The 26,965-nt window shown below is 43.6% G+C and overlaps 1 protein-coding gene across 5 annotated transcripts in view; it reads right to left on the reverse strand.

Moving 5' to 3' along the window:
* TRIM2 (tripartite motif containing 2) overlaps positions 1-26,965 on the reverse strand; it is a 146,472-nt gene that overhangs the window by 33,411 nt on the left and 86,096 nt on the right. For all 5 annotated transcript variants that reach the window (XR_014776758.1, XM_084768914.1, XM_084768913.1 and 2 more), the window contains 3 exons: positions 19,471-19,652; positions 15,200-15,437; positions 997-1,148 (listed from right to left, as the gene is read on the reverse strand). Coding sequence is in view for 4 of the 5 variants with exons in the window: in XM_084768912.1 (XP_084625038.1) it covers positions 997-1,148; positions 15,200-15,437; positions 19,471-19,652 (572 nt within the window). In the remaining variant the exon portion in view is untranslated. Of the gene's footprint in view, positions 1-996; positions 1,149-15,199; positions 15,438-19,470; positions 19,653-26,965 lie in introns of those variants that run through there.

The following is a 26,965-nucleotide window of genomic DNA, read 5'->3' on the forward strand; positions in this document are numbered from 1 at the left end:
GGGGGGGGCAGGTGTCAGGTCAGCTGGGCATCACAGCTATCTAGAATTATCCAGAAGCCTATCTACACCCTTTCCGTTTCTCTCAAAGCGAAAAGCCTTTCCTGTGCCGTTCAAATAATCTTTTAAAAGAGCACCAGGATGGGAGGAACGAGACTTTCAGGCTCTCGTCTAAGTCAGTTTACCTTCAACCATTTGTGTGAAGTTCTCTGAGAAACGGTTGTTATATATGATATATATATATATATATATATATATATATATATATATATATATAATGCTTAATAGTGGTCTCTCTACTTCACACTGACAAGCATGTGTCCACTCCACCACTAAGACAGCCAACATGGCTCTAGGTATCCCCCAAATGTTCTTGGGGGAGGGGGAATGTGGGGAATAGAACTGCCCATGGTAGAGAACATTCTAAATGTCTAGCTTTATCTCCCCCCCCCCCCCCCCATCCAGCCACATACATTTAGCAGAACTCAGAGTATCTGGAGAGCCTTTAAAAAAAAGTTTCCAAGTTCCTTTAAGTAACATTGAAAAACCACACTTTTCTCACAAGGACTACTGACAATCAGTTGGATTACAGACCATTTTGTCTGTTTTTCGGCTGGTTCTTAACATCCTTTTTTTGGTCTTTCCTATACAGGACATGGCTACTGTTTTCATTTGTGTCCATGTTAAAGGAGGAAAAAACCCTTAAAAAAAAGCAAACCCATGAGGAAAGTTCAGCAATCACTGCTTAGCACCACTGTGCAAGGCGCAGGCAGAGAGGAGCCATCTCAGCCAGCACCACAGGCTGGGGAAGTTATGGCAGCAGCACCTAGGGAACTCTGAGCTCTGGTTTCAGGCAGGAATTTCTGAGCTCTCATGATGAAGGAGCACACAGGACACACAGAGCTATGTATATAGGCTAGCATGACCCTACCATCTCAGAGACACCGGATGGCGAGGCCAGGCCTCACATGGGGTGGGGAGCCTGGAGGGGAATGGTACCTTTTGTTGACAGCGTCCAGCTGGACCTGAAGTGAGGCCTTGTGTTGCTCCACCACATCCTTCAGTGGGACCGTGGGGTGCTCTGCGTGCTCCCCCTCTGTGCACTCCCGACACATGGCAGTCTCACAGGACTGGCAGTAAAATTCCATCACCTGTGGGTAAGACAGAGCGCTTACTCTTCAGGAAGCACATAACACACTCTCTCATCACTCTCAGTCAACTAAAGCTGATGGCATCGCTGTGCCCAAGCTTTGACATGACAGGCCTCGAACAGAGTGGCATCCGGTGCCAAAGTTACAGACGTGACTCTCAAACCCTTTGGTTTTAAAACCCCCTTCTCTCTCTAAGCTCTTTAAAAAATACCAAGGACTTCAAAAGAGCTTTTGAGGTAGGCATGGTGGTGGAAGTCTTTTGTCCCAGCACTCAGGAGGCATATACACACAAGAACTTGATGGATGCCCGGCACCAGCTCAGAATAGTTCCCAGGTAGTAACTGCTGTGGTGACAATGACACCATCTGGTTGTCCTTAACCTGAAGTTAAGCCACTTATCCTGATTAGGATGGACACTTAGTAACAATGCGACACAGAAGCCTGGGAGCTACCTACTCCCCTATTTTCTGAACTGGGAACATCTTCCAATTTTGAATTTCCATAGCGCTTTCGAAGGACAGTGTCATGTGGCATTTTTAGGAGTGCACACAGCAAAAAGGGCATAAATCCTGGCCCAGTGTGATGAATGATGGATTCTCACAGCACAACTGAAAACCAGCAAGATCCTGATCCCAGGGACATTTCCGCTGCAGAGCCCAGGTGATACCTTACTAGAGTGCCACTCAACACAACACTCCTGGGTGTGGGGATCATGGAACCATAGGATGCCCTCACCCCTGGTTCCAGGGGTATGCGCCATGGCAACCCACACGACTCCTTTCTTATTTAGTCTCGCTATTTGACAGTAGTTTCTGGAGCTGATTGCACTTTGGAAGCGATCTTTCTGAGCAAACCAAATTCAGAGTGACATCCTCCAAGACATCTCTGCAAAGTTAGATTTCGTGCAGCTTCGCGTGTTGAAGCAGATACATAGAAAGTTAGAGGAATGTGTATTTCATCTTAATTTTTTTCATCTAAAATAACCTTTAGGACTATGCTTGAGCCATAAATTAGAAGCCCCACTTCTGTTTTGTTTTGTTTTGTTTTGTTTTGTTTTGTTGAGACAGGGGTCAACTTATTTTTAAAAAAATTTTTTTTACATGGGGAGATATCCGTTAGGTTTGGACCATGATTGGAAATATCTTTTCTTTTCCCCTTTTATGGAGCTGGGGCTCAGACCCAGGGCCTTGCGTGTGGTCCACAGGTGCTACGCCACTGAGTTTCATTGTAGCCCGAAGTTTTCTCTGTCCTTCTCCCATTCAAAATATCCCCTCATGCTGTACTGGATTGTACACTAATAACAAATGCAAATGGAAATTCACCTCTCTCAATGGAAGAAGGAACACGTGCTTTTTACTTTAAAATCCACATGATTCAAGTAAGTCAGACAAGTTAATTGTCAATTGATCAAATCGTGCTCATTTCAATATCTAATCTATACCACAAGAATATACATCCTAGATGTAGCAGATAGATATGATTCTATAGACAGATAAGGTAAAATAGTTAAGGTCTTCAAAAACCTCAGAGTCCAACAGAATATGCCATTTAAAGGTATTTATATTGTTTTAATGATTCTTTGACAACAAGACAGGTTAACTCCTGGCAACACCCAGCCTACCTCAAAGAGGATGATGAACATCAAAGAATCTCCTAATGGAGATGGCTTCAAATGTGGCAAACAAGGCACTGGGCAAAATGTCCTTGTTTTTACCACAGGCAGAATGCTGCCTTAAAAAAGGCAAGCTTGGATACAGACAGAGTTGATGGCCAAACTCTGCCAAGACAGGGTAAGCAAGTCCTCAATGGTTCCTGCCTCACAAATATGTCTGTCAGATATACTGGGCCAGAAGGCTGAAGATGATGCTCTAACATTTTAAAGAGCTATGGGTAACTGCTCAGGCACCAAACTGTCTCTGTCACTTTTTTCTCTTATTATTAAATTAGGAAACTGCTAACCAACACTTCCTGTTTCTCAAGTCTCTGACGGGGTTGAAGACCAAATAGTTGAGTGTCACAGTTGAGCCTAGTTGTTTGGGGATTGCGATGTCTTTAGGTCTAGATCGATGTTTTAAGTTGATAGAGATGAGATACAATAGATATTGAGTTACAGTCATAATTTTAGAGTTACCGAGACAGGAAAATGTTAGGTTGCCAAGTGCAAACAGCCAAAACACTATGAATGTAACATGAATGTAATTCCTGAATGTTCTATGGTTCTTTTGCTGTATGTAGTTTGTTTTATGTAAGTATAATAATATAGATGTATATGTAAAGAATATAAATAAAAAAGAGAAAGAAAGAAACAAACAACAACAACAACAATACATGTGACTCAGTCCAGCTCAACGCATACCACACAGAAACAGCCAGGTAAGGTTTGAGCTAAGGGGTCCTCTTAATCCATTTTACTTTCTCTAGTTGGAGCTGCACTTTGGATTGTTTTTGTCACTTTAACATAGTCCTTGCTTTCACTATACAGGAAACAGAAGGACCTAAAATCAATGCAATGTCGTGCTCAATTTCTCACTGTAAGGCTTCTAGAAATTACTTTTGGAAATGCAAACATTTAGTAACAAAATATGAGCCGTTTATCACAAGTGTTTTATTTATAAAAAATAATTAATTTAAAAAGCATCTTGTCTTTCAAAGGGCTGGTGAAAGAATTATTCAAACTTTTCCAATAAATCCTTACACCTTTTTCTAAAAATGTCCTCCCAGGATCTGTGGGTTGTGGTTGAAGCTCCTTTCACTTCAGCAGAAGGTGGTTCATAATGTCAGAACATTTTATTTCTGGATCACATATGACGTATACTCCACCTCCATGGTAAATACTCATGAAATCCTAGCAGTGCAGCAAATCACTGTCTGGTAGAGTCAGGAATGGGATGTGAAGGCCCCTTCCCTCAGGGTCTGCAGGGTGTTGGGATTAACAAAAGTGTCTGGGCTGGGGAGTGTGACACATTAACAGTGTTCATCTGACCTACTGGCACCTTTGTCATGTTAATTGAGGCTGTCCCTGAATTGCCACATGCTGCTTGTGAGAGAAGAGAGGATTGCATCAAGTATAGGATGGAGTTAGACAATAGCAACGGTGACTTAGAAATCAGTGTCTCTGCTTTAGTTAGAAACCTCAAACACTATGCCGCATTACTTGCACTTTCTGGTCTGAATTCAATTGTTCTCCACAGTCTGAGGAGTGAGATGATGGTTGGGGGTGGGTAGGTGGGGTAGAATTATAAGAAGAAAAAAGGCATGAAGTAATGCATGGACACCAAAAATCTAAAATGCCATCAAGAGCAGAACCCATCCATCATCCTGCGATTATAATCTATTTATTTTGCTTTATGTGTGTGAGTATTTTGTCAGGTGCTTAGAGAAGAGGATGCCACAGCCTCTGCAATGGCAGATGATTCTAAGCTGCTGTATGGGTGCCTGGAATTGAACTCAGATCCTCAGCAAGAACAGCCAGTGCTCTAACCACTGAACCACCTCTCCTGCTTCTCTTCTTAATTTATATTCTCAGTAGTTGGTAGAAGGAAAATGGACTTAGTAAGTAAGGAAATTGTTGTCATATCACTAGCTGATGGCTAAGCTAAGCTAATGGAACATAATTACAGTGGTCACACACACGACAAAAATTACAGCCTTTACAAAAAAGTCACTAAGCAAAAAATAAAGAAAAAAAGAAAGAAGAAAGGAAGGAAAAGAAAGAAAAATTGATGTCCAGAGTTGCCACAAAATTTCTTCTTTCTTTTACTTTTCTTTTCTTTCTTTCTTTCTTTCTTTTTGTTTTTTGTTTGTTTGTTTGTTTGTTTTGTTTGTTTGTTTTTCAAGACAGGGTCTGTCTGTGTACCCTTGACTATCCTGGGCTTGCTTTGTAGACCAGGCTGGCCTTGAACTCACAGAGATCCGCCTGCCTCTGCCTCCCAAGTGCTGGGATTAAAGGCGTGCGCCACCAGGCCACCCGGCTTACTTCTCTTTTCTTAAATATAGAATTTCACTATGTAGCACAGGCTATCCATCCTCAGACTCACTATCTCACTGCTTTAGCCTTGCAAGTAGCTGTAACTGAAGGTATACGGCATCATGTCTAACCTTCAGCACAGCATTTCAAATGCTTCCATGTCCAATGAAAAATGATAAGTCACACAGACACGGAAAAAAAAAAAAAAAGAAGATGGGGCTGGAGATTGCTCAGAAGGTTACTAGAACTGTCTGCTCTTCCAGAGGGCCCAGGTTGGATTCTCAGCATTCACATGGCAGCTCACAACCATCTATGTGGTGGCTTAAGTCAGAATGGCCCCATAGACTCATGTGTTTGAATGCTTGGTCAGAGGGAGTGGCACTATTGTAGGTGTGGCCTTGTTAGAGGAAGTATGTCACTGTGGAGGCGGGCTTTGAGGTCATACATGCTCAAGCTACACCCAGTGTGGCACACAGTCTCCTTCTGCTGCCTGCAGATGAAGATGTAGAACTCTCAGCTCCTTCTCGAGCACCATGCCTGTTTGCATGCTGCCATGCTTCCCACCGTGATGAAATGGACTAAACCTCTGAAACTGTAAGGTAGCCCCAATTAAATGTTTCCCTTTATAGGACCTGCTGTAGTCATGGTTGTCTCTTCACAGCAATAAAAACCCTCACTAAGACAATCTGTAACTCATGTCTCACGGGATCCGCAAACCTCTTCCAGTGTCTGTGGCCTCTGCACGCACATGACGATACATCATACATAACACCAGAGGCAAAACACCCACACGCATCAAAGAAAAATAGTAAAATTCCATTTTTTTAAAGAGAAGATGGCACACAACAAAATAAATTAATAATAACTGTCTCTTATTGGACTTAATCCAGATTGGACTTAGTAGACCTTAAATAAACTCTTACAAGTGCCCCCAGAACAAAAAGAAACCATATACATACTTTAAAAAAACAAACAAAAAAAAGTGCTAGAGGAAACCAGAAGATGATGATGCCCCATCAAGCAGATGATATTAAAGAGACAGATATTTTAAGAAGGAAGAAAATAGAAATATTCCAGTATTGGAAAGTATAACAATTAAAACGCAAAAACCCAGTAGTGGAGTTTCACAGACAAAATGAGCAGCAGGCAGACGAGGAAAACTTAGCAACGGTGAAGTCAGGGTCGTTTCCGCTTGAGGGGCACAAAGAAAAGGTAACACAAACTAGTACCAAATAAATAGTTCAGCACCAGCAAGATTGCCCGGTGGTTGCACTTGTAGCCAAGCCTCAGGGCCCGAGTTTCATGGCTAGAGCTTACAGCGCAGAAGCAGAGAGCCAGCTCTGCAATGTCATCCTCTGACACATGCATGCAAGCACACGCATGCACGCGCGCACACAACCAAAAACAGATGTAAGGAAGAAACGCAAGTCTGAAAGGACACATAGTCAGAAAACTGCCAGCAAGGAAAAGCATCAGACCAAAAACATCAATGGTAGGACCTACCTAGCATGTTAGATAAGAAATTACTCCAGTCCTTCCCCCAAAATTATAAGAGGAACCGTTTGTGAGAGAGAGAGAGAGAGAGAGAGAGAGAGAGAGAGAGAGAGAGAGAGAGAGAGAGAAGCATTTCCTAATTCACGGCGCCAAGGGTATTACAAGATGATGACAGGCTGATGTCCCTTGTAAATTTTGGTGAAAAATCCTGTACAATAAACTAACAAAATTGACCCAGCCACATATCAGAAGGACCCCAGGATTGCAGGGGGAGTCACATATGAAAACCACAACCCAAGCATGTCACATCACCAGAAGGAAACGGCTGTCTATAGGTGTGAAGCTACCTTTGCGGGGTGAGGAAAACATTCTGGAACCAGGTAGTTGTGAAATTTGCATAACTTTACACTAACTGTACACTTTGAAGTGTTTGAAATACTGAAATTGATGTTTTAATGTGATTTTTACCTTTAAAAAGGGGGAGGGAGGGGCTGGAGAGATGGCTCAGAGGTTAATAGTATTAACTGCTCTTCCAGAGGACCTGGGTCCAATTCCAGCACCCACATGGCAGTTCACAACTGCCTGTAACTCCAAGATCTGACACTCTCTCACACACACACACACACACACACACACATATATACACACATATAGGCAAAATGCCAATGCATATAAGATTTAAAAATAAAAATAAATTTTAAAAAATCTTTAAAAAAAGAAAGAAAGACGAACCCTGAAGCACCTTTGAGTTGACAGCAGGAAGTGTTTGCTGTCAGTGGTTCAACATCCCAAGTGCATCCTGGGAGAAGGAGTTCTGGAATTATTTTGAATGCCGAAAGCTGGAGGCTCTTAAATGCTCATTCTAGGCTGCACAGCTGAGGCTTGTGGCGTTCAGCACTAATTGTTGGGTGACAGTGTGCCCCTCAGCTGAGCTCATCCATCTCTACAGAGATGATGCCATTGCCCCCAGGGGTGGGAGGGCAGCCAGAGGCCAGGGTGAGCTTATTGCTGTTGACAGGTGGTCGCCGTCTGTGGCCATCAGTAGAGGAGCTGGCAGGACCACATGCATTCCTAGGGGGAAAAGGATGCTCCAGGCCTGTGGCCAATCTGGAGGCCTTTGTGGGGATCCTGGCAGTTCATGGGGGGAGGGGAACTTGTTAGTGGCAGGGCAGTCTCGCCAGCCCTCAACATCCCGTTCCTGTCAACATCCTTGCTAGTGGAGCCTCACTGAGCACTGACAGGGTTCCCCAGTCATTTGTCTACCTAGGATCACAAGGCATGAACTCAAGTGTTGCCTTTAAGAGCAAAGAGCCGCTTAGAGCACTGGCTGTCATTCGTGAGCACTCGGCGGCAGTGTTAGTCCCGGCAGTTTAATGAGCATAGCGCAAGCACAGCTTTTCAGCACGTGACAGGCTTTCATCCGCTGGTGCTAATCAGCGTGGCAGCACCCCGCGTTGCCGTTAATCACCTGATTTTATTAACCTTCATACGCTTGGCTTGCTTTTAAAGATTTACCCACGGCAGTTCACTGTGGCAGTTTATCTAGGATTGCATAGGCAATGAGCATCCCCACTTCAAAGCGGCATTGCCGTGGAACTCCTACAATCTGAGCAGACAACGGGACTGCTTTAAGACACATGCTTGCCCATTCCCCGGGGCCTTTCGCTGCTTTATAAACGTCATGATCCCAGAGAACCATAGTGATTCTGCATGTAGAAGTGCTCAGCACAAACTTTAAACTGCTTTGTTCACCTCGAGGAGGGTCGGGGCCTTCGGATGGGTTGAGTATTTAATGGGACTGGATGAGCCGTGTTTGGTAGAAAGGAGGGGCGGAGCGACTTCAACCTGAAGGATGGAATTAGCCAGGGCATCTGACTCCAAGGGCCTCTGGTGCTGAAGTGCACTCAGATAGGCTTCTTTCGGAAGGCATTGCCTTTCTTTTGGGAGTCAGGGTATCACTAGGTAGACCAAGCTGGATTTGAACTCAAACTCAAGAGACCTTCCCTAGTGCTGCTACTGAAAATAAGTGTCATCAACATAGGAATTCTTTTCTAACTTGTCTTCCAGGTAGTAGCCAGAGACCCCACCTTCCTTACTTTTCCTGGGAAAGGTAGTGTCATTTAATAGAAATTCAGTTGTTTCACCTTTTATTTATCTATTGTTAGGTTCCCCACTCCGCCCCCCCCCCCCCCCGAGGGAACCTGAGGCCTTGCAAATGCTGTATCCCAAGCCACATTCTAACTCCCGTAGTTTTAATTTTATTCACACACACACCCATGGTGTGGTTTGAATTCAAGGCTCTCTGAGTTCGAGCTCTACCCCTCTTATTTTAAGATGGGATCTTAATTCATAGCCCAGATTAGCTTTGAACTTGTGGACTTGTGATCCTCCTACCTGAACCTCCCAAGTGCTAGAATTATAGACAACACCACCATGCCTGGTGCGTAGTAATTGTAGAGTTAACCACCTCAGTGGAGGCGCCAGTGCATCCTTGGCACTGAAGTTAGGCCTGGCGTCACCTCAGCCTGGGGCCAGTCAACTCCTTTGATGCAGTTCTCAGACCTCATTTCCTGCTGATGTGGATCAGAGCCACTCATGGGCTACTCCAGCAGGCTCACACAACGCCCTTCTATCTCAGTCTCCTCTGCTTTGAACCGACTCTCTCACATGGCCAGCAAGTTGGAGACAAGTTCAGTGCAAATCTTACACAGGTGTGCCAGTGCGCCTGGTCTTCAACAGAGCCTCAGAGTGAGGCCAGGCTCAAGTTTCCAATAACTGTAGCCAGTGTCCTTCCTCTGAGTCCTGACCTTTAGCCTCTCTGGCCCAACATCATTTCTGGGCTCCTGAGGACACTGGGCTGACAGCACAACAGAGCACAGCAGCCTCTTAGAGGTTTCCATTCCAGACTCTCTCCCTTCTGAACAAAATGCCATTCTTCTTTCTATTCTGTATACACTGTATGTGGCCCACAGTATATTGTATATACTGTAAACAGTGCTTAGGAATACACTATACTGTATATACTGTACATGGCCTACACTATGCTGTATATACCATATACAGTGTACATGACATGTACCACACTGTATAGACTGTATATACTGTGCATGGCCTATGCTATATTATATACACTGTGTATGGTTTGTGTTATACTGTATATACTATATGTACTGTACATGGCCTGCACTATACTGTATATAGTGTATATGATGTATAATATACTATATACTGTATACACCATACATGGCCTACATTATACTGTAAACTGTGTACGATGTGCACTATACTATATATACTGTACATGCCTACAGTATACTATATATACTGTATATGGCTAATGCCATATTGTATTCACTGCATACAATGTATATGACACATACTATAATGTATATGCTGTACATACCATACATAGCCTACAATATACTGTATACAGTGTATGTGACATACACTATATTGTATATATTGCATATAGTGCATATGGTATACACTATGCTATATACACTGTATAGGCCTATACTATACTGTATATATTGTATATTGTATATATGATATGCACTATACAGTATATTTGATGTACATGATTTTTATATGTTGTATACAGTGTATATGACATACTCTATACTGTCTATACTGTATACTCTGTAGTATATACATTATGGTCTTATGGAGAAAACACAGAACTCTAATCATGAATATATTCCATGCTAACATATAGAACACATACTAACACTCATGTCACTTGTTTCAAATACATCGACTTGGGGCTGTGAGTAAGGCTCAGTGGTAAAGCATATGCTCAGCTTGGGTGAAAATTCTTAGTATCAATCAGACAATCAATCAATCAGTTTCATAATAGCAACCCAGCAATCAGTTATATAGGCTTATAATAAGCTCAGCAAGTATCTAATACTGTAAATTTATATTATTTGTAATTTTCACAATAATATAGAAATGATAACACTCACCATCTTACCTAGTGATTTCCTTACAAATAATTCTGTCAGTGGAATTACTAAATTACAATGTGAGAGCCTATCTAAAACACTTCTTATATTTTGGCCCAACTGACATCACTTTTCTGAAGAGCAATTTACTCTCTTCCCATGAGACCTCAGACAAGACCTCAGGACGATGGTGACTGTGGAGTTGCTCTCTCCTTCTGCCTACATGGGTCTGAACTCAGGTCACAGGCCTGTGTGCAAGTGCCTTTGCTTGATGAACCATCTCAACAGTCCCTGGTTACTGCCTTTAAAAAAAATGATATCGAGATAATTATTTGTGAAGGCTAACCTCTGTGGTGTCATTTTTGGCCACCTTCCCTGTGGATTTTCTAAGTTCTTTGCTCAGTCTTTTGAGATAATCATATTTTCCTTGTCAGTGTTCTCTAAGGCATTTTAAAATAAGAATTTGATGGTTGGTATCATAAGTCAAATTATTAATAGCTTTCTTTTTCTGTCTTCCCTAGATTTTGGTATCAGAAAATGTAAGTGTGCAATAAATTAACTTGCTCACTCTCCCCCCCCAACCCCTCTTTCTTTTTCTTTTTTTTTTTTTTTCTTCTTCTTCTTTTTAAATTTGGTTTTCTCGGTGTATCCCTGGCTATATAGATCAGGCTGCCTTAGAACTCAGAGATGCACCTGCCTCTGCCTCCCAAGCACTGGGATTAAAAGCATGCACCACCACAGGCCTGCCTAGCTTGCTATTTTTCACTGTTCAGGAGTATACTAGCAATCACATACACTATTTTCTTTCACAATTCACAATTGTTTTGTTGTTCCTTTCTTAGCTTCTTGAGTTTTTGTGTGGGTTTGTTTGTTTTTGTGGTGTGGTCTCATTATGTATCCCAGACTGGCTCCTAACTTCTTGAAAGTATTTCCCTTTATTTCTTTTCAAATAAAGAAAAAGATTTTATTTAACCTATAAAATTCTCCTCTTAAATAATATGGGGTTATTTACCCCACCCATTAGACAATAGAATATTCATTTCTATGTTTTATGTAGTCTTGTTCTGCCCTTTCTTTATGTATTAAGTGGTTGTGAGTTTCAAAAAGACATTTTGTGTTTTTCCATGAACAATTGCCAATTTAATTTTAGTACATTATGCCGGAACTAAATGTACTGGCTTTGTGTGTGTGTGTGTGTGTGTGTGTGTGTGTGTGTGTGTGTGTGACCTAATTATGTGGTCAGTTTCGGTGGCTCAAGTTCTCCCAATCTTAGCTTAGTTTAACAGATTGTCTTCTTAAAATACGTGGGCATTTATGTGTGGGAGGCAGATTCTCACATGAACACCTTTTTCTCTGAAGTCCATCTCCTGCTCTGGGCCAGCGACCCTCTCCAGGCCAGTCTCTTGTGGACTTCAGCCGAACATCTCAGTAAATGCAAACCCGGTTGCCCAGCCTCGGGCTCACCACTCTATGCACCATTCCAACACTGACCTCTTATTTTGAAGGTTTAACGCTTCACATCGCTTTTGGAATCTAGGTCAGGCACTTTCTTGGTGATACCAACGTGTGTCACAATCTCTCCCAACCTACTTTCTGGTCCCTCCCTGCAAGTCTCCTGCCCACCTGTGCTCTGGCCCCACCTCCAGACTTCATGTTCTAGGTGCCCCAGCTACCTACCGTTCCTGAGCACCACCACACCCTGACATTGATTATGATATTATCTCCCCAACTGCCATTTAGTTCACACGCTACACAACCACCTGTTCAAATGCAGGCTGGTGCCTACAGTGAAACTCCTAGAGTTTCTTCCTAAGACTTCCTTCCCTATCAAGCGGGGTCCACAGGGAGCCCCGTGACTGAATACATTTTAAGGGGACTTGCACCTGATAGAAATGCTTTCCTAGACATAGCACTTAGGATGGGAGTGCAGGCAAAGAACCTCAATATTCACCCTGAGCCAAAAGAAAAAGGGTCAGAAAAATAAAACCTTCAACCTGCTTTAGGAGGAACATTTTAAGCTTGTTTTTGTAAAGTCTACACTATAGCCTCCCTGGGACTATAGTGTATATGTTATACCTTGTTGCTATTACTAGCTTGGTATACTTCCAATGAAATAGTTACGGATGTGCATGGCATGGTGTCTTCTTGTGTTCAAAGCTGTCATAAAGCTCAGGATGCTACTTCTTTCAGGACTAGCTTCCATGCATCAGTCAAACTGATGCTTAGCCTGTCCAAGCCTGAGAATCTCCATCTATGGATAAAGGTGACTTACACCAGCTTTGCAGACTGTATTGAGAAGCCGAGTGTGGTGCCGGGCAAATCTGGTCTATAATCTGATGAAGAAGCACTATTTGGTGCTCATTCTAAAGGGAAAGCTAAAAGACCAATAAGCGATCAGCCCACAGATGACATTATAAATGTCATAGGGCAGGATAGGAAGTGACATGATGGAGGTAAAATGCCTGGTTGGACATAATGGCATATGACCTTAATTCTAGAGGCAGAGGCAAGCATATATATCTCCATGGGCACAAGGCCAGCCTGAGACCCTGTCTCAAAAAAAAAAAAAAAAAAGAGGTGACTTGTCTTACCTCAGAGAGCATAGTTAGGGACAACTGTTCTGGGAAGGAAATGGAAATGAATGATAAGGACAAAGCAGCCACATAAGAGGAGGCATGGGGCACTCCAGGAGAAAGGGATGGGACAGCCATCCTAAAGGCAGGCTGAAGAGTTGGGAGGCCAGGCGGGCTGCAAGGGGGCGGGCAAAGTGCAGCAGAGACGCAGTCAAAGCATAATCAAGATTGCTCGGCTCCAACAACCACTTGCTTTCTCTCGTGGCTTATAATATGTGGGGCTTATATTACAAGTAGTTTCAATGACTTTTTATGTGGCCAATATAAGAAAAAAGTGAATAAAGTCATTGGTTAGAATTAATACAGTATTAGGGCTGGAGGTATAGCTCAGTGACAGGGCATGAGCATTCATAAGGCCTTGGGTGATTTTGAAGAGCAAATCATCACAGTCATCAACGTTTTCATCATCATCATCATCATCACCATCATCATCATCATCATCGTCGTCGTCATTGTCATCATCATCATCTTCCAATTCAGGAGGCAATGCCAGGAATTAAATCCAGAGACTTTCATATGCTAGGTGTGGTAACTTGGAATGACCCTCACAGGCTCATGTATTTGAGTGCTTGGTCTCTAGTTGGTGGAACTGTTTGGGAAGGGTCAGGAGGTGTGGCCTTGTTGGAGGAAGTGTGTCACAGCCAGTGGGCTTTGAGATTTCAAAAGACTCACATGATGCCCAATCTCACTCTGCCTCATGGTTATGTCTCAAGATGTGAGTGCTCGGCTACTGCTCCAGGACCATACCTGCCTGATGACATGCTCCTGGATATGATGCTCGTGGGCCCTAACACTCTGAAACCTAAGCCTGAAGAGAAATGCTTTCTTTTGTGAGTTGCCTTGGTCATGGCGTTATATCACAGCAGTAGAAAATTAACTAAGACACTAGGCATGCGTTCTACCACTGAGCAACACTCCCGACCTCTAAGAAACGTGTATGTATTTTTTAGAGAGTCTCCTGTACAGAACTGGCCTCAAACGCATCATCCTTCTCTCCCTGCTTCCTGGGTGCTAGGATTATAGGCATACACACCACGCCTAGACCAATAAATGATTTTAATAGCTAATCTTTCCTGAGAGCTTCCTGTGTGCTTTTATATCATTTAAACATTTCGGTTTCCCAATTTCAAATAATCCTGTTTGGCAAATAGTGTTATGACTTCCTTTACACAGGAAAGGAAGTGAGAGTTCAGTAAAGTTCTTCAAGCTGGGGCAGAGAATACGTCTACAAGCCGGGCTTGAATCAGCCAGGCTGACTCACAAGCCAGTGCTTCTGGCCATGACATTATCCTATCCCTTCCAGGCACAGAGCTATTGTGAGTCACTTATTTGATGAGTCTTATAGGTCCATTTGCATTCATAACAGTTATTGAGTTTGCTAGGAGCAGGAAGTATATTTGTAGTTCATAATCTGCAGAGATTCTTCAACACTTTTTTTTTTTTTTAAAGATTTTGGCAGTTCCAGTCTCGCTTCGTAGACCAGGCTGGCCTCGAACTCACATCAATCCACCTGCCTCTGCCTCCCAAGTGCTGGGGTTAAAGGCATGTGCCACCATGCCTGGCCCGATTCTTCCGTCCCTCATTCCTAAGGAGGAGGATCTAAAATGTGAAAAAAAAAAAACCTCTTCTCCAAGAAAAATAAACTCTTATTAATTAGCATTTCAGTAGTCAGTTCAACTTGCAGAGCTTATCTGCTATTAAATGTTTACCCATGAATTTTTGACTCATATGTTATGTTGGGTTTGACTTGCTCACCAGCAGCTACCGACTCTCTCACCTGAAGGTAGCAATAATATACTCTAAGTATAGAGGACGAAGATGGATTTTACAATTTAAGTAACTGGTTACAGAAAGTGAGCAGGCAAAAATAGTCTGAGAGTTGTTAAAAGTTTGTACTGATTGAGTCATTTCTCAGGAGGAGGGTTGCCATGGTGAAGAATCTCTGAGGTATCCAAAGCCCACCCAGGGTCACAACCATCACGTTCCCCCAGACAGACAGCCTGCTTTACTTACGTTCCCATCATGGTTTGGGCATGAGAGAGGCTTTCCTGCAGCCACAGCTGTGACCGTCTCCAGGATGGACGAGTCCTCGCCGTTGCTGCCGGGTGTTCGCTGCAGCACATCCATGAGGTTCGTGATGAAGAAGTTGTTCTGGAGCGCAGCCACCCCTTTCTCAGGCAGGATGGAGGTCTGGCGACACACCGGGCAGGAGAGGGTTAAGCTGTGGGCGGGAATGTAGTTCTGCAGGCACCTGTTGCGTGGGGGAGCACATACACAGTGGGCACAGTCAGCATAGAGCACTGCTTCCCCCAGATGCCATCCCTGTTCTCACCAACAATGTGCTGACAGTGGGCCACTTTGCGGAAACTCACTTTGTGGTATCCTGTACCAGAGAAATGATGCTTCAGAGAGCAAGAGCTAATCTGTCTCCTCGCATCGGCTCTATCCACTGACCAGACAAATGACTGTGCTCAAGGAAAAGATCTGCATATTAGCCCAAGGGGCATGTCCCACGAAAGCCTTCACTTACCAGGAAACTGAGACAGAGGAGAGGACATTCTAGTGGGATTCTAGATGAGAGAATCATGGGAGAAAGGCAAAGTAGAAGGACCCAGAGGGTCCTAGAAGCCTACAAGTAGAACATTATGATAGGCAGATTTGGGCACAGGGGTCCCGCTCAAACTAAGGCACCAGCCAAGGACAATACAGGCGGTAAACCTTAAACCCCTACCCAGATCTAGCCAATGGACGGAACACTCTCCACAGTAGAGTGGAGAGTGGGATATTACTTTCTCACATACTCTAGTGCCTCACCTTTGACCATGTCCCCTGGAAGGGGAGACTTGATGGCACTCAGAGGAAGGACAGCAGGTTACCAAGAGGAGACTTGATACCCTATGAACATATAGAGGGGGAGGTAATCCCCCTCAGGAACAGTCATAGGGGAGGGGAGTAAGGGGAAAATGGGAGGGAGGGAAGAATGGGAGGATACAAGGGAGGGGATAACCATTGAGATGTAACAAGAATAAATTAATAATAAAAAAAATTTAAAAAAAAAAAAAAGAAAGAAAGAAAACATCATAGACTTCTGTAGTGTCCGGAGTCTTGACATCACACTTTGGTTGGTTCAAGGACAAGGCAAGCAACCTTGACCTTCCAAGGAACTTGATAGGCCTACCAGAACCAAGTGCCCATGTGACACACACACACACACACACACACACACACACACACACACACACACAAAAGGTTGGAAAGCCTTGGTGTGTAATCATTGAACTCATCAGTGTTTGGACTTGAGGAATGGGGGGGGGCGGGGAGTCAGATGTGTTTGTTAACGTTGAAATTCATTTGATAGGGGCTGGAGAGATGGCTCAAAGGTTAAGAGCACTGGCTGCTCTTCCAAAGGTCCTGAGTTCAATTCCCAGCAACCACATGGTGGCTCACAAACATCTGTAATAAGATCTAGTGCCCTCTGTACATGCAGACAGAACACTGTATATATAATAAATAAATAAATCTTAAAAAAAAGAAATTCATTTGATATACAAAACCATAGTCAAATAGATTTTAAAACACCCAGACTCAATCATATCATCTCTTGTTTCTCCTCAAGAAGCATCGATTGAACCCAGTTAGTTAAAGAAAGAAATGTATTAACAGTAACGACCACCACATTTACTATAAACTACATTCATCCATAAAGAAGGCACCACTATGATCCCTTCGGATGATGAGGAAATGTGGGTATAGTGAGGGCTGAGTACCTTGCCTAGAGTTTTTTAGTGGGCCAGGGTAAAAGTGGGAATCCAAACCCGGGCAGTCTGACGTCATAATCTAATCTCTAAATAACTGGAGTTGGCGTTGCAACTCAGTGGGTAAGTGCTTACCCAGCATGCATGGCTCTCATTCAAACACTGTAGAAACAAACCCAAAATTATACTGTGTATACTGTTTTCCAGTTGTCTAGCCAGAGTTTGAGAACCACAGATGTGGCCTTGTACTTTTGCAGATGAAGAAAGGGACACCAAGGACGGCTGGCTGATGATTGTCTTGGGTGTAACCAGAGCTAAATCCCTACCAGAAATGAAACAGAGCTGCTAAAATCATAAGTGATTCACAAGCCCAAGAGGCATTTTCATCTTATTTTACTGGACAACCGCCATTCAGCCATTCATCAAGCTTGACCTTAACCTTGCCTCCACTCCCTTTTTTTTTTTTTTTTTTTTTTTTTTTTTTTTTTTTTTGCTGGATCATCTTCCTTTGTCTTTACGGCATCTGGTCCCCCTGCCTGCTCTATCTTTTCTGACTTAATAAAGCCTGGTGTTACTCATGACGGCTCCATATTAAGAGCTCTTCTTCCTCTGGGATCTTATAGCACTACAAGTAAAACAGACATTATGTTTCTTCCTATAGATACACTCTCTGAGCCCGATGCCTTCTTAGATGTCTCAAGGGTCATAAAACCCATCAGGCAACAAACCAAAGCAATGTTCTTCCTCAAACCTTGTGCTCTTCCTGTCTTGATGAATGGCTCCTCCATCCATCCATCCACCTATGCAAAACAGAGACTAAGAGCCATTCGTCCAGTGGGATCTCCCGTCTTGTCCTTCATTTCTTTCACCCAGCCCAGTGACTCTCAGCTGGTGTGTACCATATGGGTGTCAGGCTATGGTGACTGCAAATAAAGTAATGGTGTCACCACCTATACCCAGGGATGCAGTAGCAATTCTCTGGTGTTTAGCCATACCGAGTCAGTGTTGTGGTGGGGGAGGGGATGGTCACTATCTAATTATTGTAGAATATAAACTTCAAGGCACTTGCATAAATAATGCCTATAAAATGAATACAATGAAAAGCATCACTAAAGCAAAGCAAACCCCTACATAATTATAAATGCAAAGAAAAACCCCATAACTCCTAGCTAGTTCAAGCTGTATGCCTCTCCTACCCGTCATCACCACCAAGGATGTGGTTACACTGTTGCAGCCAGGACCCTCCGTAATTTAGCTATTTTTTTTTTTAATTTAATCCCCAGTCAAATAACAAATGTACTTTGAACTGGAGGGTCAATAAAACCAGCATATATTTGAAACCGTTGGAAGCACTGATTTCATGGTCTATAGATAAGAACTATGTTATTTTAATTACATCTATTAAGTAATAGAAAATGTACTTAACAGGTGTTCAAACATAACTACAGTGTTTACTCATTTTAAATAAAAATATTCATACAGACTTGCTGAGGATACACTTAAGTTGAGCCACAGATAAACTACATGCTAACAACTTCTCTTTCCGTTTTTGTTTTTTGTTGTTGTTGTTATTTGTTTGTTTGTTTGAGACAAGATCTTTCTATATAGCCTTGTCCTGGAATTCACCATGTAAACAAGGCTACCAAGATCCACCTTCCTCTGCCTCTGGAGTGCTGGGATTAAATGCATGTACCACTATGCCTTGGCCTATATCATGTTAGTTTTGTTTGTTTGTTTTTTTGTTTTTTTAAGATCTCAATGTATAGCCCAGACTATTTTCAAACTCAAAATTCTACTGCCTCAGCTTCTCAAGTGCTGTAATTACAGGCTTGTGTCAACAAGCAGGTCAGGTAACAAACTGCTTTTTTCATAATAAATCAAGCCATGGAGTATGAAGGTGTATTTTGAAGGACCGGAGAAGTGGGTCTGTGTTTCAGAGCACTCGAAGCTCTTACGGAGGGCTAGAGCTTGGTTCTCAGCACCCACATCCAGCCAGTGGTGCCCAAACACCTGTAACCCCAGCTCCAGGGTATCTGATGCCCTTTTCTGGCCTCTGCCCACAGACGCAGACATACACGCAAATGAAAATAAGATGCTAGCCGGGCATAGTGGTGCACGCCTTAAATCAGAAGCAGGCAGTTCTCTGTGAACTCAAGGTCAGCCTGGTCTACACAGACCCTGCCTCAAAATTAGATAGATAGATAGATAGATAGATAGATAGATAGATAGATAGACAGACTCTTAAAATAAAATGAAATAATATTGAATGTACTGTTTCAAAAAAGACAAGTAAGAAGGGTGTTTTCTTTAGCTCTGTCTCTTTTAGAAGTGAGCCAGTCGGTTCCTGTATGCTTTCTCAGACTTGTAATTGTTTGAAATGAAGTAACTCTCTGCTAACTCTTGATTGGGTTCCTAGATGTCTGTTAGAAGTACAAGCCGGGCATTGTCCCCTTGGGTAGCAGCAGATTCCTGGGAAAGGGCCTGTGCAGGTGGCAGAAGATTGAGTGTGGCGGCACAAGAGACGCTTACCTCTCGCAGAAAGTGTGCAGACAGGGCAGGACCTTGGGGTTCTTGTACCGTTCCAGGCATATACTGCAGATCAGAAACTGCTTGTCAATCTGGCGCACCACAGGACTTGGGATGCTGGCACCCTCACTGGCCATCCTAGACCACTGACATGGGGGGCCGGCTGTCCTCGACCCTGCACGCTGCTGCAGTCGGAGAGAAAAGCAAAGATAGAAAACAAGTGATCGCCCTGTGCATGTAAAACAATGCTGGCTCCTCCATTCTAAATACACGGAGAAGTCAATGTCGGCGACCTCAAAACAACCAGAGCCAGCTTTCAGTGGAAGGGTTAGCAAGCTTGTATAAATACAGGTAACAATAAAACAATGATATCTTCCCCACCCAGACAACAGGTAAGGAAAGGGTGTGTTCTACCAAGACATTTGCTGGGTTAAAAAGTGAATGGTAGCCAAGGGAGCAAATAGTTACACAGCTAGGCACGCATGCCTTTACCCATGACTGTATCAGGATAAACACTTCCCTTTTATGTGCGTATGGCATTCAGTATGTGTTTTCAATCACTATACTTTGGAAGCTGTTGAGAAATAATGTGTAGTCATTGGAAAAAAAATAAAACCTTATCTCCTCTTATACTATGTTACCTAGGTTCTGTAAATTAAATGGATGAAAGACATTGCTAGGGGGAAAAAGTTTATACAGATTACAGTGTTATATTAACTTTTTAACATTTACGTATTTGCTTTGTTTGTGTGCACGCATGTGGGCATGCCGCTGCACATGTGGAGGTCAGGAAGCAAGTTGTGTGAGCTGGTTCTCCTTCCACCACACGGATTCAGGGACTGAACCCGGGTCCTCAGGATGGACCTCAAGCTCCTTTATCCACGGAGCCACCTCTCTGGTCCTGATGTTAGTATTCCTAATGATACGTGTTTGGAAGCATCGTAGAAAAGAGGTGGTGCAAAGCCAAGGAGGCGATGAGACAGGGGCATTTTAACAACAGCAAACACGAAGGAGCTAACTCTCCCTTTGTCTGAAATGGACGTAAATTTTCCTTTTGTAAAAGGCTATTTCTCCCTCCGAACTCTGAAGTGTGGGGAAGGCTCCCAGTCACTGTGACCACAAGGACTTGGGTCTTCTTAGCAAGCCATGTTTGATAAAGCTATAGCCCAGCCTTCCTCCTCACCCTCTCACAGTGCTGCCCCAGAGCCCAACCCTTTTCCCTTGATCAGTTCTTCACAAAGGCCAGGGGGTTATCAAATTCTATTACCTAGTAACAGAGTAGAGATAAAGCAGAGCAGTCCCTGTAATCTTAAAGAAATATGCCCTCACTTCTGTACACTGGAGGGGGAAAAGGAGACGTGAATTCAGAGGAAGCTTCACACTGTAATGGGGCTGTGCATATGAAAAAGACCACAGCGAAGAAGGCATAGTCCACTGGGCAGGAAGTTACAACAGGCACAGCTCCGGCCAACCACCTTAAAGTGTCTGGTTCCTATCTCAAGAAGTCAGCATGGGTTCATTTATCAATTTTCTAAGCCCTGTGGTAAGGTGCCCATAGGCCTCTTGTTCTATTGGAAAAGGAAGGAAGGAAGGGTAAAAGCCTAGTTAATCTTCAACATAGTAGAAATGAATATTTTATTCTCATTTAACACACACACACACACACACACACACACACACACACACACACACACTTATCCTTATCCTTACAGGGTAAGTAGTATATGAATCTCTTCTTACCTCCTAAGCTGCCACGTCACTCTGACCTTGTGCTTTGATAAGGCTGTCCTCTGGCTGCATGGTGTACACTGGCACTAGGACTTGGCCCATGATCTGTGTCTGAAGCTGGGAAATGCAGCCTTATCAACAACCCTGTGCTCTCTGTGGGGACCACTCTTTTTCAGACATGAATGAGAGTTCTTACGCCTCCCTGAATAGCCAATGTCTTTAGGTGTACTTCAGCTCTTTGTTTAAAAGACTTACTTTTTTTTTGCCAGGCGTGGTAGAGCACGCCTTCAATCCCAGCACTCAGGAGGCAGAGGCAGGTGGATTTCTATGAGTTCGAGGCTAGCCTGGTCTACAAAGCAAGTCCAGGACAGCCTTTTGAGAAACACTGTGTCAAAAAAAGAAAGAAAGAAAGAAAGAAAGAAAGAAAAGACCAAAAGACTTGCTTTTTTTTTTTTTTTTTTTTTTTTTTTTTTTTTTTTTTTTTTTGGTTTCTCAAGACAAAGTTTCTCTGTGTAACACCTCTGGCTGTCCTGAACTCACTTTGTAGACCAGGCTGACTTTGGATTCACAGAGATCTGCCTGCCTTTGCCTCCCAAGTGCTGGGATTAAAGGCATGCGCCACCACCACCTGCTTGACTTACTTATTTTTATTCTGTGTATGTGAATGTTTTGCCTGCATACGTGTGTGTGTGTGTGTGTGTGTGTGTGTGTATGTGTGTGTGTGTGTGTGTGTGTGTGTGTGTGTGTGTGTGTGTGTGTGTGTGCACTGCAAGTGTGTCTGGCATCTGAAGAAGCCAGAAGAGGGTGTCACATCCCCTGGAACTGGAGTTACAGATGGTTGTGAACAATCATGTAGGTGCTGGAAACCAAATCCCAGTCCTCTGAAAGGAAGCCACTGCTCTTAACTGCTGAGCCATCTCCCCAGCCTCAAATATTTTAACTTTTATTAAGAAAATCCCTGCTTTTACAATCTAAGAGGTCAGCATTAAAAACATATACATACAGGTAACACTAATGGGCTCAGCAGTTAATTATATACATATTCATTTTTCTATGCCTATCTGCATATGTGGCAATAATTTATATTTATTTTAATTGTATAAACTTATTAAAATGTGCAAATGAAACAGAAACCACACACCAAAATTAACCAGATCCAAAGTCTCAATGAACTTCCGCATAATTAGAATAGGCATTCTGAAATTGTGAAGCTCTACACTGGGATTTAACACTTCCACTTTCAGGCATAGTTTATGTACCTATAATAATAATAATAATAATAATAATAGAAAAATATATCACACGTTTGAGAGGAGGGTCACAGGAAGGAGTGGAAGAAATGGTATAACTATGTTTTAATTTAAAATAACTTTTTAAAAAGCCAAGCCCTGTCAAGATCCATGTTAGCCGAGTTACACACATGAAAGTTTTATGAAGGAAGATGATTGATACATGGCGCCTTGTGAAGTATCTGTCAGGCAGGCGCATTACCTTCCGTCAGAGCGCCCTGCATGGTGAGGTAGTGTAGGTAGGAATTATCTAATCGGCCTGCACTGTCAGGTAGACTTTCCATAGAGAGCTCCCTAAAGAGTTAGAGAAAGATGGTCATTGATCGGATGAAGGGCGGCTTGTCTCTCAGGGGCCCGACCACATCCTATGACATCAGACTAGTGAAGGAGAGCACTGTCTGTCTTAGAGATAAGGGAACCAAAGCTGAGGGGTTAAATGACCTGCCCAAGGTCATCCAGGAAAACCAATGGAACAGAAGGCTCAGATTTCAGGTTTCCTGCCTTATCTGTTAGGTCCCTGATAGCTGATCTTAAACAAGGGTAACACTTGTGTGTGCCTGGTAAAAATGACAGCATGCTCTCTTCAGTGACAGTAAAATTTGTATGGACTGAGAAATCCACCCAAATCCTGAACCAAAAAAAAATCACTAATTATTATTATTATTATTATTATTATTATTATTATTATTATTATTATTATACAGTGATGGCTGGAGATGTGGTTCATCAACAGAGCACATATTAAGCATTCAGTGCAAGGTTTGGGCCCCTTTACTCCCACACATTCTGTTAAGGTTATTAAAACCAACTGAAATAGGATCTGGAGAGATGGCTCAGTACTTACGAGCCCTTGCTGGCCTGGCAGGACCTGGATTCCGTTCCCAGGGCCCACAGAATGGGTCACAACAGTAGCTTCACTGCCAGGGGGTCTGGCGCCCAAGGCATACATATAGTGAGTTCCAGGACAGCCATGACTACACAGAGAAACCTTGTCTAAAAAAAAAAAAAAAACCCCAAAAACAAAAACAAAATAAAGGAATTAAGGAATTAAGGAATAAGGAATTAAGTCTTTTTGAAAAGCCAACTCAATTTTACTTTGAGTAGCTATTTATTTCTCCATTTGTCTTGGGTGATGCCGGGGGAGAGACTGTGCCCCAGCAAGCATATGGAGGGCCAGAGGCTAATATCTGGGAGGGGCTCCTTTCCTTCCATTAAGTGGGTCCCAGGGATTGGACCGAGAGGTCTAAGGCTGAGCAGTAGCACATTTACCTGCTGAGCCGCCTCACCTGTCCTTGAACATATTTGATGTTTTTCATGCGACCATTATGTGCTCAGCAATGTTGGGTAACAACAACAAAATAAAGGACGGAGTGGGAAAGAACACATTAGATTTAAGGTTTTTTTTTTTAAAGCCTTGTTTTAATGAAATGATACATATCAACTGCATGACATTTCTTAAGTCAACATTTGTATGCTCTAAAGCTTTAAAAAAAAAACGTTTGATTCTAATTCTACGGTAATTATTGTGGTGAGTAATATAGTCTTTGTTAGTATTGTTCGTTTACTCGGGAAATTAATTATGTCTACTCATTAACATTAATTTAAAATCACGACATAGTTACAGCTCTCTCACAAGCGACTTGTTGAAGGCACCTTGATCTTTAAAACTCCCACAATCAACACAAAAGTTTTCCAAGCCCTGCAGACCCCCAGCTTTAGCAGGTTAAGAACGCTTCCAGGAATATTGCTGGATGCGCGCCACCCCTGGACAGCGTCTCTCTGCTCCTAAAGGGACAATGTACTCGGAAGAACTCAGGCAGCTGGTACCCTGGGACGCTCCTGGGCAGTTTTTCTAGACAGGGTTTCTCTATGTAGCCTGGCTGTCCTAGAATTCCCTCTGTAGACCAGGCTGGCCTTAGACTCAAGAGATCCACTTGCCTCTGCCTCCGAGTGCCAGGATTAAAGGCGTGCGCCACCGCCTATACTGCGGGCTGCTGCAGCCACCACCGCTGCCTGGACAGCAATCTTAATCACAGGGCTTGAGCACTATTAGCGATGAATACCTAGCTACAGTCTCCTGTCAAGAGACTCTTCCTACCCTAGACGCGGGAGAACTCAGTGCAGGAGAGTGAGGATCAGGACCAGAATTTCTCTCTGCTGGGAATCAGCAGAACGAAGTGGCAGAAACCTCCCTTGGAGCCCAGAAGAGTTGACTGCACACCCACTGGCAAAAGGCCAATGGAGGTGAAGGCAGAAGAGCCTTTCTTGAAATTGGCGTAGAAATTCCTTCTACTTCAACCTTTCAGGTGCTGGGGTGACAGGACACCAGCCACCATACCTGGTCAAAAGCCATTTTTATATGACACACTGTCTACATTAGACAGATACTGACATTCATCAATATATGAAAATAAGCAGAAGTTTCCTGTAGTGTTCCAGAGACCCTCTCTCCCCTGCCCTGGTCCCACACCTACCCCTGACCCCCACTTTACTGCTATCTTGGGGGTCTCCTACTCAATCTGATCACACAGTTTAAAACCCCACGCTGTCCCCATATTTCTGGCGCAGGTTACCCCTTATCTGTGTTTAGCTACATAAACACATATTTTCTCTAATGGACCCCATGTTTGTGCAGCATGCCCTGTGCCATTTATGTTGAATACAGTTCTCTGTGTATTCCTATATTTGGAAACTGTGACCATTTGTGGGAGAGCATTAGCCCACGAGGATAGAGCCCCAGTGACAGGGTGTTGTAATTTTCTATCCCCTTCACCCCCCAGAACTGATTTCTGCTGCTTCTGTGGGTAGGAAGGGTCTCAACCCCTTAGAGACCCAGATGGAAAAGGAGGCCAACCAAGAATCCAAGTGCACGTTGCTTTTCTCATTAAGGAGACCAGGAACGGGAGTCGTCCCCCCCACCCCCAACCCCAGCTCCCAGCAACTTTGGTTAATGGCTGCCAGTTCTCTGTGTATTCCTCCACCCGATTCAGGCTGATGGCATGCTTCCCACTGTGCTTACTGGCACGAGTGAAGCATGCTGCTCTCTCCCCCCACCCCTCTCTCTCCGTGTGAGGATACAATAAAGGGAAGGCCATCTGGTTGCAAAGCCGGAGGACAGCACTTGCCAGAAACCCACTGTCTCGGTACCCTGATCTTGGACTCCCAGCATCCAGAACCGGAAGAAACAATTGTTGAAAGGCACCTAGTCTACTGGTAGTGTTGTTACAGTAAAGGACTGATTAAAGCCTTATTGATACAATATACAATTTATTTACATCGCCTACTACCTTCCCACCCTGCACTGCTACCTCTTTCTGCAGTGTAAGGTTTGTGGTGTCAGGGATGTGTGTCTGCAGTCATCCCAGAAGCTGGAACTGTGTGTGCCTGGTACTTCATTGCCACTAATTTCTGAATAAACAGAGTACACTATGGGCAGACCAAAGCACGACAGTAGAGAAGAGCTGTTGGGTTCTGCGACAAAGCACGCTTGTTGTGAGTGCGGTCGTTGGCATCGTCAGTGTTGCCTGCCTTCCCCGTGTGACAGCCTAAGCTCACCAGCACACATCGTCATCCAGAAGGTAAGTTATTAGCAACATATTTTAACATGTTCACAAATTCAGAAGAAGAGCTGGAAAACGACTGAGGACACATATGCACGGCAGTAAACAGCGTTAAGAGCTGGCACGGGAGGCCCTCATTAAGGGCAGCTTTGCCAGCTAAACATGGGTATGTTGTGGGAAAAGCAACTCGGCAAATAGGAAACACAGTCCTTGCACAGAGAAATTCTGCCCCGGCATTCCGCTCCCCCCACCCCCTTGCATCAATTCTCATGTTTTCCCCGGCTCACTTGTTCCAGTCTTTCCCAAACGTGATGGCAATTACCACCAAATAAGTGGAAACTGATAGGAGCCGAGATGAGGGGGGAATGCCTTGTCTGCAATTCCAACATTCGGACCATACTTCTTCGCCCCAAATTATACCATTCTGATGGGGAAAGGATCCAGCTTTGTCGCTGACGCCAGCATGAGGAAGAGCCGAAAGGGAGAGTGGGAGGGAAAAAAAAAAAGCTAGAAGGGGAGGGGGCGGGGAGGGGCGGAGCCTAGACCCGCTAGGCTGGGTCCTAGAAAGATGGCTGAAAAAACCTGAAGCATGGGATTTGTAAGTTGTGGTATACTTTATTAAACACCACCCGGAAGGTACAAAAGTCCATTTTTTTTCCCTTTTTGTTTTTAGACAGAGTCTCACTTTGTAGCCCAGGTTAGCCTCAAACTCATTACCTTCCTGACTCAGCCTCCACAGTGCTGATGCTACAAGTGGGCGGGCAGGCGTTAGAGCCTGGCGTCACTTCCTGCGCTGCACGCTAGCTTTGTGGCTCTCCTGGGTTTTTGAGCATCCTCTGGTGAGTTTATTTAATAACGTGCTTACATTTTTAAAAGTTATTTAGCCAATGATAATGGTAAAGACAAGCCATAACAAAACAA

This window comes from Acomys minous (genome assembly GCF_964271855.1).
Source record: "Acomys minous genome assembly, chromosome: 19".
In the NCBI taxonomy this organism is placed as follows: domain Eukaryota; kingdom Metazoa; phylum Chordata; class Mammalia; order Rodentia; family Muridae; genus Acomys; species Acomys minous.